This window comes from Centropristis striata, chromosome 1 (assembly GCF_030273125.1).
Source record: "Centropristis striata isolate RG_2023a ecotype Rhode Island chromosome 1, C.striata_1.0, whole genome shotgun sequence".
NCBI lineage: Eukaryota > Metazoa > Chordata > Actinopteri > Perciformes > Serranidae > Centropristis > Centropristis striata.
In genome coordinates, this window is record NC_081517.1 from 19872749 (window position 1) to 19890639 (window position 17891).

Genomic DNA, 17891 nt, shown 5'->3' on the forward strand with positions numbered 1-17891 from the left:
TCCACTGTCTGTTATTCGTTAGCTCTAGAACTGATAATGGTGATTTTTTTAAACAACTAGATTCCCCTGTAATGTATACATTCTGTACATCTTTCCTTTGCTTTAGCCAATGAGGCCTCCCTCACTGTAAGTAGATTTGTGAGGACTTAGAAGCTGGTGTGGCGGTACATTCTCTCGTGGACAGACCAAGTGTGCTTAGTGGCAGCTAATCCACCTGGGAGTCAAATGTTATAACACGTGTGTTAGTTTATGCATCAGAGCACGAGTGAGAGTGAGAGAGAGAGAAAGAGAGAGGGAGAGACTCTGTGTGAATGTTTAACGAATATTGAGATTTTAAATAGGGCTGCACAATTAATCATATTCTAATTGTGATCACGATTTTGGCCGCCACGATTAAATTAACCTGATCGTCGGCGATATTTCCATTTTAAAATGCGACTCTCCTGCATATTTAATCAAGCACTTTCTACACCAGAAGTCCACCAACCACCAGGGGGGAACGCATAATTAAGGTTTCGTGTAGCTGACTAAATATAACGAGTGAGCAATAGGCAGGATGTGACGTAGTACTTAACGCCACAACAACACTTTGTTGCTATATTTAGCAAGTTTTCAGGCGTCCTTAGCGACAAATTTTCAAAAAGCGGCACAGTGCTCCTGCAGCAGTCTCTCCCAGCTGCAGAGCCGGAGGGGATGTTAACCCCTTAGCGTCCAGTCTGCAAATTGCTAACAGGCTAACAGTTAGCTCTGTAGCAGTACAGTGTGTATGTGCTGCTGCTGCAGGAGGTGTTCACTTAGCGATCTCTGTTTGTTTACAACAAGCACCGGACACTCTGTGTACACACTAAAACTGTTCCTATTGTTTGTTTAAAAGTAGTGAAATAAAAATACAGATGTTTTCCCTGACAAAATGAATAATCGTGATTAATAATCGTGATTACAATATTGATCAAAATAATCGTGATTATCATTTTGGCCATAATCATGGCCCTAATTTTAAATAATAATTTAAATAATCACATTAGAAAGAAACATCTAAAAACAACTTTACAATACTATGTTCTTTTTACCCCCAAATGGTAGTCTGTGTTTCATTTGAGGTCTGATAAATAAATTAGATAAAGACACAGAGGATGAATACATAAGGGGACCGACATCATTTCCAGCGGTTGATTCGTCGCAGCTGTACGTAGGCCAGGAACATGCAGACCAATGTGATTCCCAGCAGAGCCACCTCGTTCTGCCAGAAGCCCCACACAGAGTAGTCGATGCCCTGGGTTCTCAGCAACAGCTCCCCCGGGACCCTGCAGCACAGATAAGAGAGGCTCAGTGTGTGTGTGTGTTATTGTGTTTTAAGGAGTGTCTATGTTATCACTTAGCACTCACTTGGTCTTGTTAAAGTAGAAAGTCTGTCCTTTATACTCGGTGATGAATGCAGCCTGTGAGGGACAAAGAGACCGAGCTGACCAATCTCCCGAGATAAATACAAGATTAAATTCACCACCGCTCATCTCATTCCCACAGCCACACCCTTCTGCTCTTATTCTGCCTTTTTTCATATCTTACGTTCAGTCCATATTTGAAGATACTGATCCACTGCAGCCAGGAGAGCCAGCTCAGCATGGCGTTGAGATTGACAAGAAAACCACCAAAGACCTGAAGTGTAAGGATGGAGACGGAACAGAGGGAATAATACACTTTTAAAACATACTACTATAAGAGTTTAATTCAAGAGCTGATATCTAGACATTTTCCATGGTTTTCTTGATGATAACCAAAATTATCATCAAGAAAACCATGGAAAATGTCTAGATATCAGCTCTTAAATTAAACTCTTATGAGCTATTTTTGTTGTTATCATTATATTTGTCCAAACAAATGTACCTTGTACAATGGTCTAATAATTTTTTCATGACTCTATATATTCAAAAGGTACACATTATGTTCTCAGTCATGTATGTTTATCACCTCCACCGGTTTATGTTTGTGGTGAAGTTTTTCTGTTTATCAGCAGGATAATGGAAAAAAAAACTACTGGCCTGATTTTCATAATACTTGGCGAAAAACTGGGTGAAGCATAGGAATAAAACATTTCATTTTGGAGTTGAACTGAATAACGGCGCAAGTGCACAAATTAATTTTCACTTGCCTTATCAATGTTAGGGTATTTGTGCTGCATTCACATGCTGTTGCAATAATTGGAAAGATGAGTTTCCAATCATCTCTCATGGCTCACCTGATCCATTTCCTCTGTTCACCACTGTTACCCAAATACTGTAAACAACTATCAACATGTTGTTGAACAGGCATTTGTGCTGCATTCATGTGGTGTTGAACAATTGGAATAATTAGTGTTGAGTCTGTCTATATTGTATATATTTTATATTTCTTATTGTTTAAAGTGTAAATACTTTTTATATCTCTTCTTGCTTAAATTGTTAATACTTTTTATTTCTTGTTAACATTGCTTGTTTCTGTTTATTGTTATTTTATTGATGATTCTATTTATTTTTGCTGCACTTTTTGCTGCTGTAACACTCGATATTTCCCTGTTGTGGCACAAATAAAATAAATATCTTATCTTATATTAATTAGCTTCTCAAATACATTTTATTTTTAAAACTAAGTTCCCTTCGCTTTTTTAGCAAAAAGTTATAAACAGGAGGTGGAGGTCTACACTCTCTGAGAGTCATTATATTTTGTGTCTCGACATCTCACCATCATGAAGACGAAGGGCAGAGCAATGAGGATGTTAGCCATGGCGAATGAAGATACACTGGCCGAGACGAGGAAGGCCAGGCCGACTCCTGCCAGGCTGACCAGAGACATGTTCAGGGCGAAACACGCAAAGGATTCAAAGTCCGGCTTCAGTCCTGAGAGATGCATGCATGTCAACAGGAGGACAGAAATGACTATGAGAATGGACAATTTTATAAAAATCCAGAGTATTGCTTTTAGCTGCTTCCCTCTGCTTGGCAGAAAGGTCAAATAAAAGGTTTGACACAAAAAGAGATCAACAGTAGAAGCGTAAATCAGGAAGACATGCAAAAGTGGAGTCGGGCAGCTTCCTGTCATCTACATTTCAATTCTTAAAACTTAAACCCCCTCAGGGTGAAACCAAGTCTGCACAGAAGAATTATGGACTGTTTTCTTATTCTCTACTTAATGCGCTTCTTTCACACTCTCAGTCAACTGGGGAAAATGACAAAGGCACTTCTTGGATCTGGAGATCTCTGCATGAGCACTAAAGTCAGCAGATCAGGTGGAATAGTCGTCTGAAGTACATGAATAAAACAGCACCTGCTCCTCTCTGCATCAAGGCAGTCTCCCCCATCTGCATAATACAATATGATGTGCATTCTTAGTGTGTGTGTGTGTGTGTGTGTGAGAGAGAGAGAGAGAGAATTACCCATCATATAGTAGGCGATGGCTGAAAAAATAAAGATGGGAATGACGCGGTTGGGGATGAGATCAGCAAAGATCTTTGACAGGAAGTAGACAGAGGTACGGTAATAGCCACTCGAGTTCTCGTGGCTGCAACAAAAAAGAGAAGAAACATAAATACATCAATACAAACTTGGAGGAGGTTGTTGCTTTTTTGTTAAGTTTTGAAATATAGACTAAGACAAGCCTAATCCTTCACATGGCTTTAAAAAGAGATGTGATCTTTTATCTTTCACTCACATGAAGATTGCCCTTTCATTGATAAAGAGTTCAACGGCAGAGAGATTCCCGAACACCATGTTGATGATAAGGAAGAAGAACGCTCCCGTCCTGTTGTCCAGAGAGAGAGAGAGAGAGAGAGAGAGAGAGAGAGAGAGAGTTATCTGATTATCAGTTCGTCTTATGTAAAGTTATGCAACAAATGTCACCACAACCTGGGTTTTATCCCCATAAACTTTTAAAAGCGGTTATTACAGCATCCTGTTGCATTACAGCCATTAAACCCATAGTGCTCGCATAATAGATCTTTATTTCTTAAACATCATATTTAATATCCCCTCCTGACAGTCCACAATAAGGCATTATTCTTGCAGCCTTTTCTGAAATTGGACATATTGACACTGACAATAATGCACAATGACAACCTTCAGAACAATAAAGAAAAAGCTTGATATTATCTTGTATTTTTATGTAATTGTTCTGTTGTAATTGGGCCTTGAAATGAGCTGACAAAAGGGGCCATTTTCAGGGAAAAAAAGAGTGTTCAGAGGTAAATTTACACACAGATTCAAAGCCAGGCTGGCTGTTCTGCTGCAGGTTACGTGTACTGTACCTGTTCTGTGTAGCCTCGGGCATTGTTAAGGGCATTTGGAAATAAATGAGTCCCACCAGAACTGCAAAGAAGATGTTGAGAGCCATCTGGGCATAAGAGGTCTGAGGGTTCCTCAGAGAGTTCATCACCGTCCTGCCACACACCACACGCATCTGTCTTGCACACAAACACAGACAGAAATTGTTTTTTATGGGCATGATAGCGGTTATAAAGAGGGTTCATGCAGCAGGCAGCCAAGCACAGGGAGTTACCAGCTGTCATTAAACGCTGTGACTTAACATCATAAACTCACTTCTGTATCAGTTCAATTTAACGACCAATGTTTTAATTTCCTCAAAAGGATAATTAGTTTTAAATGATTTATAATGAAAGAAACATGTTTTATTTAATGTTTTTGTGTGTTTCTGAGCAGCAGAATTATCTGACCTGATAGAGGAAAGAGGTAGCATAGTCGGGGGGCTTTTCTTGACCTTTGGCCTTGTTAGCAACACTCTGGTTCACATGGTCCAACTCCTCAAGCACTTTATGGCACAGTTGGGACTGGCGAAACCTTGTTGCCAATGGGTTAATGCACTCGACTGTGGAAAGAGAGAGATGCCATGACAAATCGCCATGGGGTAGATAAGATCAGGATAATAAACTTCTATTTTTATAGCGGCCATAGACTCTTCTCACGGTTTGGTGATTTGCAAAAACGTTATCTGGGCAACTGGAATAAAATCTAAATGTGGTTAAAGAATTTTTAAAAAGTTTGAGATTTTGAACTTTTTTTAAAAAGCTGGAACCTTTTTATGGAGAACACTAGCTATGTTTCCATTAAAGTCAAAGCAAATTGTAGGACTTTCCAGCAGGTGTCTCACTTTTTAGTTTTGGTTTCATTTATATACTAGTCAGGACTGGTACGCCTTGCCGGTGAGTAGCTGCAGACTAGCATGGTTTATGTTTAATTATCTTATGAATGAGTGTATAATTTCATTCATTAATTCTGAGTTTTGTGTTTATGTTTGCATTACAGGTTTACAACCTAATCAACGTCACTGTCACTGTTTACTTTTCTAATTAACGGCACTAATAAGCTAACGAGCGGTAGGCTATCGTGGTGTAACAGCTACCCAGGGTGTGGATGCTTATTGTGTATGTTGAGAAAATAAAAATCATAAAAGTGACTGGAGTTGTATCCGCCGTACCTTTCCCGATAACCCTTCCAGAGGGGAGTTTATTAAACTATAGAAGATAGATTAGTAAAAATCTGGACAGTTGTAAACCGCTGTCGGAGCCGTGCCACAGAGTACACGGACCCCGAGCGGAGAACAGCCATCGTTGAGGGCCGGCGCCGGGACCGGAGACCCGGAGTCTGAGAAGGAAGCGGCCGTCAGCAACGCTGAGACAACGGAGGAGCCGAAGCCAAGAGCTAACGGGGCCGTTAAAACGCTAAATAACTTCCACAACCGTAAGTAAAGCTGCAGAGCCGTTAAAGTGACTTTGTAAAGCAACCGGCCAAAGACGTCTGCGTCGTTCGTGGACGAGTCGCCCGTTTCGAACGAATCTTTCGAACAAGTCTTTTGCCGAGCCGTTCGTTAGGAACGAATCTTTTGAACGAGTCTTTTTGCTAAAAGTGATTCTGCTCGCCTCGAGGAGACAGAATGGCAGACGACAAGCCAGATCTAGAGGGCTTAAAGCGGAGCCGCTCAAATGCGCAACGAAACTTTACAACACGAATAAACCGCCTTGATGTCAGTGCTGGCCGTTTACGTGAAGTTGAGTTGGCAGAAGAGTTAGCCAGATTGAAGGATGATTATAATAAACTCCTTGATGCCAGTAATGAATATATTGACGCACAGAGGCAGATAGAGCCTACAGGTGACGACAGTGAGTCGCAGGACGCCCTGGTGAGGAGAGACGCCAGTGAGCAAAAGTTCCTTGACACTGAGAGCAAGATCTTGGACATGCTGTGGTCCAAGTATGCAGCACCAGACATAGACACCCTCGTAACACAGTTCAAGTCAGCTTTTGATCGGGCTGAGGCACTCGGGTCGGACAAAGTAGTGCCATGGTCGCAGCAAGGGGTCGAAAGTAGTAGACTGGATAGGAAACTCCATGGACTCAGAGAGGCCCTGTACCCTTGGAGAGACTATCGGCCGTATGGGAAGGACGGATGGACGCTCTTTTTATCATTGAGAGAGGACAAGGAGCAACTGATGGATGAGTGGACATGCCGACGTGACAATGAGGTCACGAAAAGGAACAGTACAGATGACGATGACGACGGTGACATAGGTGAGGGGGAAGAGGATGAAGATGTGGGAGACGATAACGCGGTCGGTGGGCGTGTCGCATCAGTTAGTGACAGCCTTACAGCTGCAGATAACATCCCTTCTACCAAACCAGTAGCCCTTGCTGTTGCTACCCCTCCTCTTACCACCCAGTCCGCTGTTGTCACTCCGCCCGTTGATGGGCAGGGAACTGTATATGTGACAAGCTCTCCTCCGTTCATTTCTGCTGACAGAGCAAGCATCACTACCAGCGCTGCTCAAGTCGCTACTGTCAGTAGTCAACCTCCGAGCGGGTATGTAGCAGCTCCCACACTCAGTACTCCCCAACAGACATTACAGCCCACCCTGCAGTCACGACGGTCTGACGGTGGTCTTGATGTCAGTTTCGCTCTACAGTCAGCCCTCGCCAGCACGCCACAATTGCTGAGTGCTCACGCTGCTCCGCCTGTCGATCTCAGCATGGGACAAGGTAGTAGCATACCGTACAGTGGCTCTGGTGCGTACGTCGGGGGGGGGGTAACAGCTCTCAGTGGGTTCGACCTAAAATAAGGCTCACACCCATAAGTTTGCCTAAGTTCTCCGGGGACAGGAGGGACTATTGGCGCTGGAAGACTGAATGGGAGAGTATCCAGGCACAAGCGGAACCTACTGGATCGCGGGAGTGTAAGAAACTTCACTTACTAGACAGTATAGATGAGACCGTGAAAGGTGAACTCAGACTGTTGCGTTGCAGAGATGCGAACGATATCTTCAGGGAATTAGAAAATTGTTATGGTGATAAAGCACAAACAGCAGAAGAGATCGTGTTGGAGCTACAATCACGACCTGCTGTAAAGAACCACCAGCCACGAGAGACGTTAGAGTTGATCCTAGCAGTTGAGAGGGCGGCATTGGACCTCATGGATCTGGGGTGCGCAGACGCTAGTCAGAATCAGCTTGTAATTCGGTCTTTAGAGAGTAAACTCCCTGATGTCATGAAAAGAGAGTGGCTCATGTGTGTGAGGAACCCTGTTAACAATGTCCTCCCAGGAAACCGTTTTGACAGGCTCTTGCTGTTCCTGGAAGACCAAAAGTCGTTACTCGTGAGGTTGGAGCAGTTGCTACCCAGCAAACCATGGCCTGCTGGCGCTCCTGAGAGACCAAGCTGCCGGGAGAAGCCGGGTACCAGAGGGAAAGAAAAGAAGTCGTTCACTAAAACAACAGCAAGTGAAGTCAGGCGAGACACCCAGCAGATACCATGTGCTGTGTGTGGTGATGAAGAACACGGAGGAAAACTGTTTCGCTGCAAAACTTTCAGGAAGGCCAATCTGTCCGAAAAGAAAGCTCAGGTGAAAAAGGCAAAAGCATGTATAAAGTGCCTGGATGTTCACGGGGTCGACGGTGCCTGCACTCCGAAGTTCCTCTGTCGTAAGGAGGAGTGTAAGAAAGGTGACACTACGGCAGACCACCACTATTTCCTCTGCCCTAAGGCATCAACAAAGAAGGATGCTGCCAAAAGGGAAGGCAACGCAGAGGAAAAGAGGGGACCTCGTGGTCCGACAGAGGAGCAAGAGGCTGTGTTCGCCGAGTTAGGACTGACTCCCCGCCAGTTGGAAGCCGTCCGCAGAGCCTGTACAAACAAGGTAACGTCAAGAGTGTGTGTCGGTGATGGTCTGATAAAACAGAGCGGCTTGAAAGAACATCCAGTCCTCATGATGCTCGTACCTGTCACGACAAAGAGAGGAGACAGCCTCGGAGCCTTGGTGGATCTTGCTTCCGACACTAATTACATTACACACCAAGCGGCGGAAAAACTCGGACTAACCGGGGAACCAATATCACATGTCGTGTATGGTGTCGGCACGTTGAAGGTGAGAGTTGATACAAAAAGGTACCTTGTGACAATAAAGGTGTGGACCTCACGAGGAACCCTGAAGTTCCACGAGATGATCTGCTACGGGATGGAAGACATCGCCAAAGTGGATCGAGTGGTGAGATCGGAGCGGCTGGAGCAGTTCTTCCCTGAAGTTAAGCCGGGAGAACTGGCCCGCCCAGAGAAGATCGATCTACTGATTAGTACTCGCGAAGGCCGATTAGCTCCACAAAGACTGCAAAGGGTCGGCGACCTGGTATTGTGGGATGGTCCTCTAGGCAAGATCGTGAGTGGTATGCATCCTGACCTCTTTGAAGAAGTGGAGGTGACCACGTGGCACTCAAGGACGCACTTCGCACACTCCATGAGGACGGTAGCCATCAAAGTCGAAGAACACGTCGTGGGAAAGTCAGGAAGCCATTTCGAACAAGACAGCTGCGTGCAAGTTCGAACGACAGCAGCATGCAATAAAGAGGTCCTTGAGTGGCTAAAATGGGATAGCATCGGAGCTGCCTGTAATCCTGCCTGTGGAGGGTGTCGCTGTGGAAAGTGCCCACCAGGAGGAAAGGAGATGTCCCTGGCCGACGAGAAAGAGCTGGAGATAATAAGGGCAGGTCTTACCTTCAGGGAGAGTGACACCCACAGCAACCAGCCACACTGGGATGCGAAGTATCCCTGGAAGGAAAACCCAGCTTCTCTTCCCAACAACCGAAAGGCTGTGGAGGCAACGTTCCTGAGGGCTGAGAAGCGGCTCATGAAAGACCCCATGTGGAAAGACGCTTACATGAGGCAAGTCCACGAGATGGTTGGGAGGGGAGCTGCTGTTAAGCTCACCAAGGACGTGATGGACAACTGGGATGGCGCTGTGTGGTGGGTGAGCCACCTAACCGCTCCAAACCCCCACTCAGTGACTACACCGGTGCGCCTTGTCTGGAATAGCAGCCAGGAGTTCAGAGGGGTGAGCATGAATAGCATTTTGCTCAAAGGTCCAGACGTCCTAAATCCCATCAGGGCGGTGCTCCTCAGGTTCCGGGAAGGAGAACATGCAGCCATCGGAGACATCACCAAAATGTATAATTCGGTATGGCTGGAGGAACAAGAGGTCCATATGCATCGGTTCCTGTGGAGAGACTCACCAAAAGATGAGATTGAGGACTATGCTGTCGTGAGGGTGAACATGGGAGACAAACCGGCGGGGTGCATTGCACAGGTTGCAATGCGAGAAACCGCAAAGCTGCCCCAGTTCCTTGATATGAAGGAGGAAAGAAGAGTCATCGTGGAAGACTCCTACGTCGATGACCTCCTCACGTCCCACAATGACTCACACTGTCTAGACAAGATCCTAGAGGGAGTGGAGAAGATACTGAAAGCAGGAGGCTTCTACCTCAAGCCCTGGGTCCGGTCCGGTCAAAGTGGGAGGCGGGATGGGACAGAGTCCAAACCAGTTACTCTGATGTTGCCCAACCAGCTAGGGGAGGAAGACAACAAAGCCCTGGGGGTTGGGTACCTCGTACAAGAGGACAAACTCTTTGTGATGGCCTCCATCAACTTCTCCAGAAGGAAGAAGAAGATGAGAACTGAGATCGACCTCACTGAAGAAGAAGTGGAAGTAAGGACACCAAACCCACTGACTCGTCGGGTCCTACTGAGCCAGATCGCTGGGCTGTATGACCCAATCGGTCTAGCAACACCCTTAAAACAGAAAGGAGTGATCCTTGTGAGAAGAGCCTTCCAGGAAGCTGGCAAGCTTACTAAAGACACCTGGGATGAACCTCTGTCTGACGAGCTCAGAGGAAAGGCAATTGAACTGTTCAAGGAGTACGCTCGTCTGAGTAACATCAAGTTCCACAGGAGCCTCACCCCCTTCGACTGGAGGGGTAAACCCTGGGGAATCACGTTTTCTGACGGGAGCTGTGAGTCCTATGGCGCTGTGTTGTACTTGCGATGGGAGACATCAGATGGTGTGGTCACCCGGCTGGTAGAGTCTAAGGCCAAGTTAACTCCCCTTGAACAGAAGGGCGACGCGGTCAAGGCTGAAGTCTGCGGGGCTGTCTTCGCTACACGTCTAAAGGGATACGTATTGAAGCATGGGCGATTGGATGTGGAGAAGTGGTACCACTTCATTGACAGTCAGACGGTACTGGGAGCCATCCAGAGAGAGAGCTACGGGTTCCAGACGTTCTTCGCGAACCGAGTTGGAGAGATCCAGAAGGCTGGACCCGTAACAGACTGGTGGTGGATACCAGGTGAGGTCAACATCGCTGATCTAGTCACGAGGGGGTGCTCTCCTGAACTGCTGGGTGAGAACTCTGTGTGGCAGAAGGGTCCCGAGTTCCTGTCTAGTCCGGTCGAGGATTGGCCCATGAAGTCCGCTTCTGAAGTGGCAGCTGATGCTAGAGAGATGGTGAGTAAACTCCAGAGAAAGGCCTTTTGTGCAGTCCTCACCAGAGCTCAAGCCAAGACGTTGTTAAACCCTGACAGTCCTGGTGGTGAAGTTTCAGTAGTCACAGATGGAGTTGGCCTGGCTCCAGCGTCCTCAGGAAATGGGTCTAAATTGACCTCAACCGAGGCCAAGGAAACCGAGTCACTGTGGGGAGCCACGCTCATAGACCAAGTGGATCCAACAAGGTGCAGTTCTCTAGCTAAGCTCTGTGGAGTAGTTGGTTATGTCCGCAGAGCTGTGAGGAAGTTGTTGGCCCGTCTAGGGAGGGCCCCTATGCCAGCAAAGTGGGAGGCAGTACTGACAGTAAAGGAACGCAAAGCTGCATTCCAAGACCTGTGCCTGGCTGCCCAGGAGGGAGTTACGTTTCCTGTGACAACACTAAATAGACTCGTTGTCAGCAGAGATAAAGCTTCAGGGCTCCTGCATTGCCATGGTAGAGTCCAGACCATTACCCAGGGAGAGACCGGTGTGCCCTTGGTCCCCTACAATGCGTGGATCAGTACCCTTCTCACACGAGAGGCCCATGAAGCTAACCACGAAGGTGTTGCTGGTACACTTCTCCGGGTGAGGTCTAAAGCATGGGTGGTGCAGGGACCAAGGATTGCCAGAAATGTCATTGACTCCTGTATGCACTGTCGAAAGACCAAGGCGAAAATGTGCAAACAGGTGATGAGTGAGCTTCCCCTCGAAAGAACTGAACCAGCTGCACTCTTTGAGTTTACGGCCCTGGACCTCTTCGGCCCCTACGTTGTCAAAGACACTGTAAGACGAAGAACAAAGATGAAAGTCTGGGGTGTGGTGTTCAGCTGTATGGCTTCGAGAGCAGTGCATGCAGACATCGTGGAAGATGTGTCGACGGAAGGATTCCTGAAAGCGTACCAGCGCTTCACGGCTCTTAGGGGTCACCCGAGGAAGCTCTGGTCGGATCAAGGAACCAACTTCGTGGGAGCTAGGCCAGTGTTACAGGAGCTTTATGAGTTCCTAGGGAGCATCAACAAGGATCAGGTCCAAAAGAAGGCAGCAGCTGCAGGAACGGACTGGTCATGGGTGTTTCACCCGGCTGACTCTCCCCACCGAAATGGTGCAGCTGAAGCAGCTGTCCGTGTGCTCAAGAGAGCATTAAGCAGCATTGGCGAGGAAGGTAACCTGACCACATTGGAGTTCCAGACCCTCCTCTATCTGGCTGCTAACCTGTCAAATGAGAGACCAATAGGTGCCAGAGGTCAGGTACAAGACGAGACCGTGGAAGTCATCACTCCCAACTCTCTTCTGCTCGGTCGTGCAGGACCCAGTGGAGACTCCCGAGGGTTTGAGTATCCAACTTACCCTGTTGTGCGTCTGAGAGCAATCCAGATCGAGGTCGACAAGTTCTGGAAGCGGTGGAGCCAGCTGGCGGGTCCGGGACTCTACATTCGACAGAAGTGGCACGCGCCTGCTAGAAACGTCGCGACGGGGGACCTGGTGTGGTTAGCTGACCAGAACGCGCTGAGGGGCCAGTTCAGGCTGGGTCGAGTCATTAAAGCATTTCCTGACGTGAAGGGCGTAGTACGAGATGTGAGAGTGAGAACATGCCATGGTTGTCCAGTTTCCGGCGGACAATCCTATAGAAGCCGAGGTGTAGAGAACTATCCCTCCACCACCCTCCACAGGGACGTTAGGAGGTTGGTGGTTCTGCTACCAGTGGAGGAGCAGTAAAGGATCCCCGCCATGGTGTGTTTCGGTTGGTAAGGGACAGTAAAGGATCCCCACCATGGTGTGTTTCGGTAAAGGATCCAGACGCCCCCCACCACCATCCTCTCGGAGGCTGGTGGTGTGTTTCGGTGAGGGATGTCATCATGTTATCAAGGACTATGTGTGTTACTTGTGGACATTTAAACTACCTTGTGGTTATAGTTATTCCTATTCTAGCTTAGTATGTTCATATCCAAGAATGCAATGTTATGTGCATGGTCATGGGGTAAATGTCATAACTATAAGTTATGACTGTTTGAACGGGTTATGGTGGCCTACTTGGATTCCAGAATCAGTAGGCCAAGTGGGAGGTGTAGGACTTTCCAGCAGGTGTCTCACTTTTTAGTTTTGGTTTCATTTACATACTAGTCAGGACTGGTACGCCTTGCCGGTGAGTAGCTGCAGACTAGCATGGTTTATGTTTAATTATCTTATGAATGAGTGTATAATTTCATTCATTAATTCTGAGTTTTGTGTTTATGTTTGCATTACAGGTTTACAACCTAATCAACGTCACTGTCACTGTTTACTTTTCTAATTAACGGCACTAATAAGCTAACGAGCGGTAGGCTATCGTGGTGTAACAGCTACCCAGGGTGTGGATGCTTATTGTGTATGTTGAGAAAATAAAAATCATAAAAGTGACTGGAGTTGTATCCGCCGTACCTTTCCCGATAACCCTTCTAGAGGGGAGTTTATTAAACTATAGAAGATAGATTAGTAAAAATCTGGACACAAATTTTGAAACAAAATTTTGAAATTGCATTAAAGAAAATTAGGGACATTTCCATCAAACGGTTTACAGCGAATAAACCAAGCTGCATAAACGTACTTTTGTCTGAAGATGGCAGTGAAATGTATTGCTGTAGGCTAAATCGTCAGTTAACAGTAAAAGAAGTGAAGAGTGAGAGAGAGAGAATGAACAACAACAAAAAAGAGGTTGCTAATCGGACAACTTTGCCACCGACGAGAGAAAATGGAGAGAAGTTGCCAGTAACCGGATTAAATTGGGCAGTATATAATTGTTTTTTCATGTCAGCTCGGAAACAGCTGATCAGTCATGTGAGTTAAATGCTATGTCAGAACTTATTCGGAAAGCGTTTCCATTTCCCGTTCAACGCATTCACTATTTTCAGAAAAAGACCAAAAACACCTCAAACAAGCGTAAAACTTTTATGCACATTTTCAAAAGTTTTATTGTATTTTGATGTTGCCATTGACTCACAGACTCTCTGTCTGTGTTGTCATTACTTCGAGGTTGCCAGAAAAAACAGCAGATTCCAGAAAAGCATTGCAGCCAGTTACGACCCTTCTTAGAGGTATTATGCTAAGCTAAATGAAGCTCCTTCTGACATGTAGAGACATGAGATCTTGCCATCATCACAGTAAACTTTTTTAGTCTTCTAGTATTATAACGTCTATATTTTAATGTCAGCCCAGTTTAACTTGAACACCTTGAGGTATTCTTACTCAACAAATCACCAAAGATCATGCCTGCAATCTTTTACATTTAAGATTGAAGTTGTTTCTGTTTGCCACTGCCTTTTATTAAATCAAATAAATATTCATTTCAAACACTGTTTATTCTTGTATTTTTTTTACCTGTCTTCTTCTATTTTCACTTGTTGTTGTTTTCTATTATCTTGGCCCTTTAACGGCTCTTTTTTATTGTCTTTAAATGTCCTTTTATAATGTGTTTTTCTCCACTTTGTCTTGATGCTTTTATGTGAAGCACTTTGAATTGCCTTGCTGCTGAACTGTGCCTTATGAACTTGCCTTGCCTCTGTAGAAGCTGTATACTTATACTGAGAGTGTCTTTTGTGTAGGTTTACCTGCAGTAACTGATTCTAATGTTGATTGTGCCTCTCCATTTGTGATGTCCATGAAGAAGTCAGCTGGGTTGTTGAAGGGCTCGATTTGGTAGCCTGTACAAAAACACACAGAGACACACATGCAACACTGTAATAAGTACCTCTATAAAACTAAGCAATATCCTGACAGTGTATCAGATGATTTAAATAAAACAGCAGCTCACCATTTAGACTACAAGTTTATTCATGTCATATTAAGGTAGTAGGATATTATACGCAGCAGCTAAGTTGAGGTAGCTGACATTTAAGCATCAGGACTCGTCACAATATATTACAACAGAGTCCTAGTCGGGGTCCCACGTTTCATAGAAAACACACAAACGCGTACCAAGGTTTGTGAAATATTCCAGTGCCTGGTCTGCTGCTCCAGCGTACACCACCTCCCCTTTATGCATCAGAGTCAGATGGTCAAACTGTCTGACGATGGAGTAGCGTGGCTGGTGGATGGAGAAGATCACAGTCTTTCCTCTTCTGGACAGCCTGGATACACCCCAAAGAATTTGTGCGCATTAAATTCTTTGACACTATTGTATGCTTCAATTCTCTGTTGCCTAATGTGGAATTAATTAGTAATTGTATTGTACCTTTGCAGTAGATTGATGATACTGTTTGCAGTGTTAGAATCCAGCCCTGTGGTCGGTTCATCCAGAAAAAGCAGAGAGGGAGAGGTGATGAGCTCCATCCCGATGCTGCACCTTTTTCTTTCACCTCCAGAGACACCACGCAGAAACTCTGTCCCTATCTGCACACATAGAAAACACCAGGCTGCTACACTCACCAGCAAAGGTGAAAAATACTAAATACATCTGTTAATGTAGCTAAGAGATGGATAGTTTGGATTGTTTAAGTGGGGTTGTAAAAGGTACTTACCCATAGTCAGTAGTATGTTACCTACAGTAGATGGTCTAAATAATGCTTTAGAGGCTGTTCTATGCTCTCGTCAAAGCCACCAGACTCCATTGACAAAAACAGTCATTTTACCTCTCAGAGCACAGGAGTTGCTGTTCTACTGCTGCTTTGATCAGTTAGTTTCTTTGTGTTTTTGTGTGACTTTTTGAAAAAATTTTACCACTAAAGTCACATTAGAGGAGACCAACAACAGCATCGGCTGATCTGCAAGGCAAAATTACTTTTTGTGGCGTTTACAAGAGCATAAAACAGCTTCACTTGCCTCAGTGGAAACTTAAAAAGGCTCTCTGATAGCAAGGTAAAGCAGTGCAAATATTCTAAATATAGCGCACACATATTTTTTGTTTTAGGTGGCTAAAACACATGTTGCTGCTGCCATCATCCACAGTAGTACATTGGTCGCTTTCCAACACTGCTGTACAGTGAGTTATAAAGATAATAGCAAGCCTGTGTAGCTCTGTACCTTGGTGTCTGCACAGTCTGTTAGGCCCAGGTCTTGTATTATGCCATCAACTCTGTTTTTTTTATCTGTGGAGGAGTGATGATCAGGGTCTAGACGCAGGTTGGCACTGAATCGAAGGTTCTCCCTCACAGACAAAGTGCCCATCAGGATATCATCCTGGAATCACATGGATGATGTAGACATGAAATACTTGGAGGAATCCAAAGCATGAAAATCTCATATAAAGTGTTTGTGTGTATGTTTGTATTTGTGTACCTGGACCACATAGGCAGAGCTGAGTCTGAGCTCAGACGTGACGACATTGCCATCCACCAACACTTTTCCTTGCTTCAGTCCAACTGGGTCTTTTCTTCCTGCGATTACATCAAGGAGTCTGAAAAAAAAGAGAAAGAAACAAATATTCATGGGTGTGTAAGACACTACCTGTGTGTTTTCATATTCATGAACATGTTTCTTACGATGTTTTACCACTTCCAGTGGCACCCATGATGGCGTTCATCCCAGGTCTCATGATACCGCTGCAACAACCAATCAGAAAAAATGAAGTCAAGTAATTTAATCTACAAAGAACACGTTGTCCACAGAATACTAGGCATAGAGAGGCTAAGTTCCTCTCCTTACAGAAGTTAATGGGGAGAGACATTTTTTTCATCCTATTTTAACTGTGCCATGAATTACACATAGTGTTTTTTAACTTTAATATGTAAAAAGTTTGGTAGGTCTATTCATGAGACTCCGAGTAACCAAGAGAAATGCAGAAAGTGTTGCAACTGACCAGTTCCCTTACTTGCTGTCATGATACACTTATTTTTGTATAAAAAAAGTAGTGGAAAGCAGCAGGAGTTTTACATCACACAGATTGCCCGGACATGCCAGTCAATTACACATTATGTTGTGTGTCCTACATACTCTCAGGTCCTACCTGACATCATTGAGGATGTATTTTTCAGGACCTCTCCTGCAGCAGAACCTCGTCTCCTGAACACTGTAGTGCAAGTTGCTGAAAGTGACGGTCGGCCCTCGTTCCTGGAAAAACTCATCAGCACAGACGATGTGTTCCCCCTTGGACATTGTCAAAAACAAGCGGTGATACAGGCAGAGAAGAAAATGTGGTTAAAAAAAGATAGAGAGAGTTACAGTTTGACACAGAGAGCTGTGCAGTCAGGTACAAAGAGAGAGAGAGTTAGAGAGACAGGTGAGAGAGCTTGTAAGTTATTAACACATCTGATCTTTGGACTCTCTCAGCCCTGATGCCATGGACTTAAGGCTGTTCTCAAGAAGATAGTGTGACCTTGAACTTTCCCCCCAAAATCTTAAATATAGCTGAAACTGCACCCAAGAAGCACGACTAAATGTGATAGTAGTTGATGATAACAAATGACAATGTTTATACGGAGTATAGTGCTGCTCACACAGTGCACATATTAGCCATCTGTCCATCCATCCATTCAGTACCTGTTTGTTTGTATTCAGGCTTGTGGTGGAGCATGGGGGGCATTCATGTTTGGTGATAAGACCAGACTTACTTAACAGTTCATCCTGTAGGTGTTGGATGGAGTTATGGTCCAGGTTTTCTACAGACCAGTCACGTTCTCTCACACCAAACTAGGAAAAAACATGTTATTTATGAGCCTGGTCATTCACCTTTAAACAGGGAAGTGCCTTCACAAAACTGTTTTAACAAAGTTTTAAAACCCTTGTCCTGTAGCATGAAGATTGCCTTTAAATCACCAGTGTGCAACGTTTGGAAGAAGAAGAAACAGATTGCTAATATTAGTTTTATACATGAAAAGTTTGTATGCAATATATTGTACTGTCTGTTCAGGGGTCAGCGTTAATCCACTGAACCCCTGAAAAATATGTTCTCTTTTAATAAATGGCCAAAGAAACTTGGAATTCAAAATTTTAAAAGATCATAGGTTACAAAAGTTTCCGTTAGAAAAGCTTTAAATTATGATATTTCTGTCAAAAATAAGTGCATTCTACATGTGTCATTTAAACTGTCCCCAAAGAATAACCTGTTTGGAATAACTTGGTCACGTTAAAAACATTCAATTCTGCCCTCCCCATGAT

General features: G+C 44.8%; 1 protein-coding gene across 1 annotated transcript; it reads right to left on the bottom strand.

The window, feature by feature from the left end:
• Positions 1 to 17150, bottom strand: abcg2b (ATP-binding cassette, sub-family G (WHITE), member 2b). Its single transcript, XM_059334086.1, has 15 exons — positions 16741 to 17150; positions 16277 to 16336; positions 16074 to 16191; positions 15819 to 15974; positions 15031 to 15188; positions 14775 to 14926; positions 14408 to 14500; positions 4703 to 4854; positions 4277 to 4428; positions 3685 to 3774; positions 3410 to 3534; positions 2719 to 2873; positions 1567 to 1656; positions 1387 to 1439; positions 1 to 1304 (listed from the first exon to the last, which is right to left on the bottom strand). The coding sequence occupies exons 1-15, from the start codon at positions 16887 to 16889 to the stop codon at positions 1157 to 1159; spliced, it is 1851 nt and encodes a 616-aa protein (XP_059190069.1). The 5' UTR covers positions 16890 to 17150; the 3' UTR covers positions 1 to 1156.
• Positions 17151 to 17891: the final 741 nt, after the last annotated feature.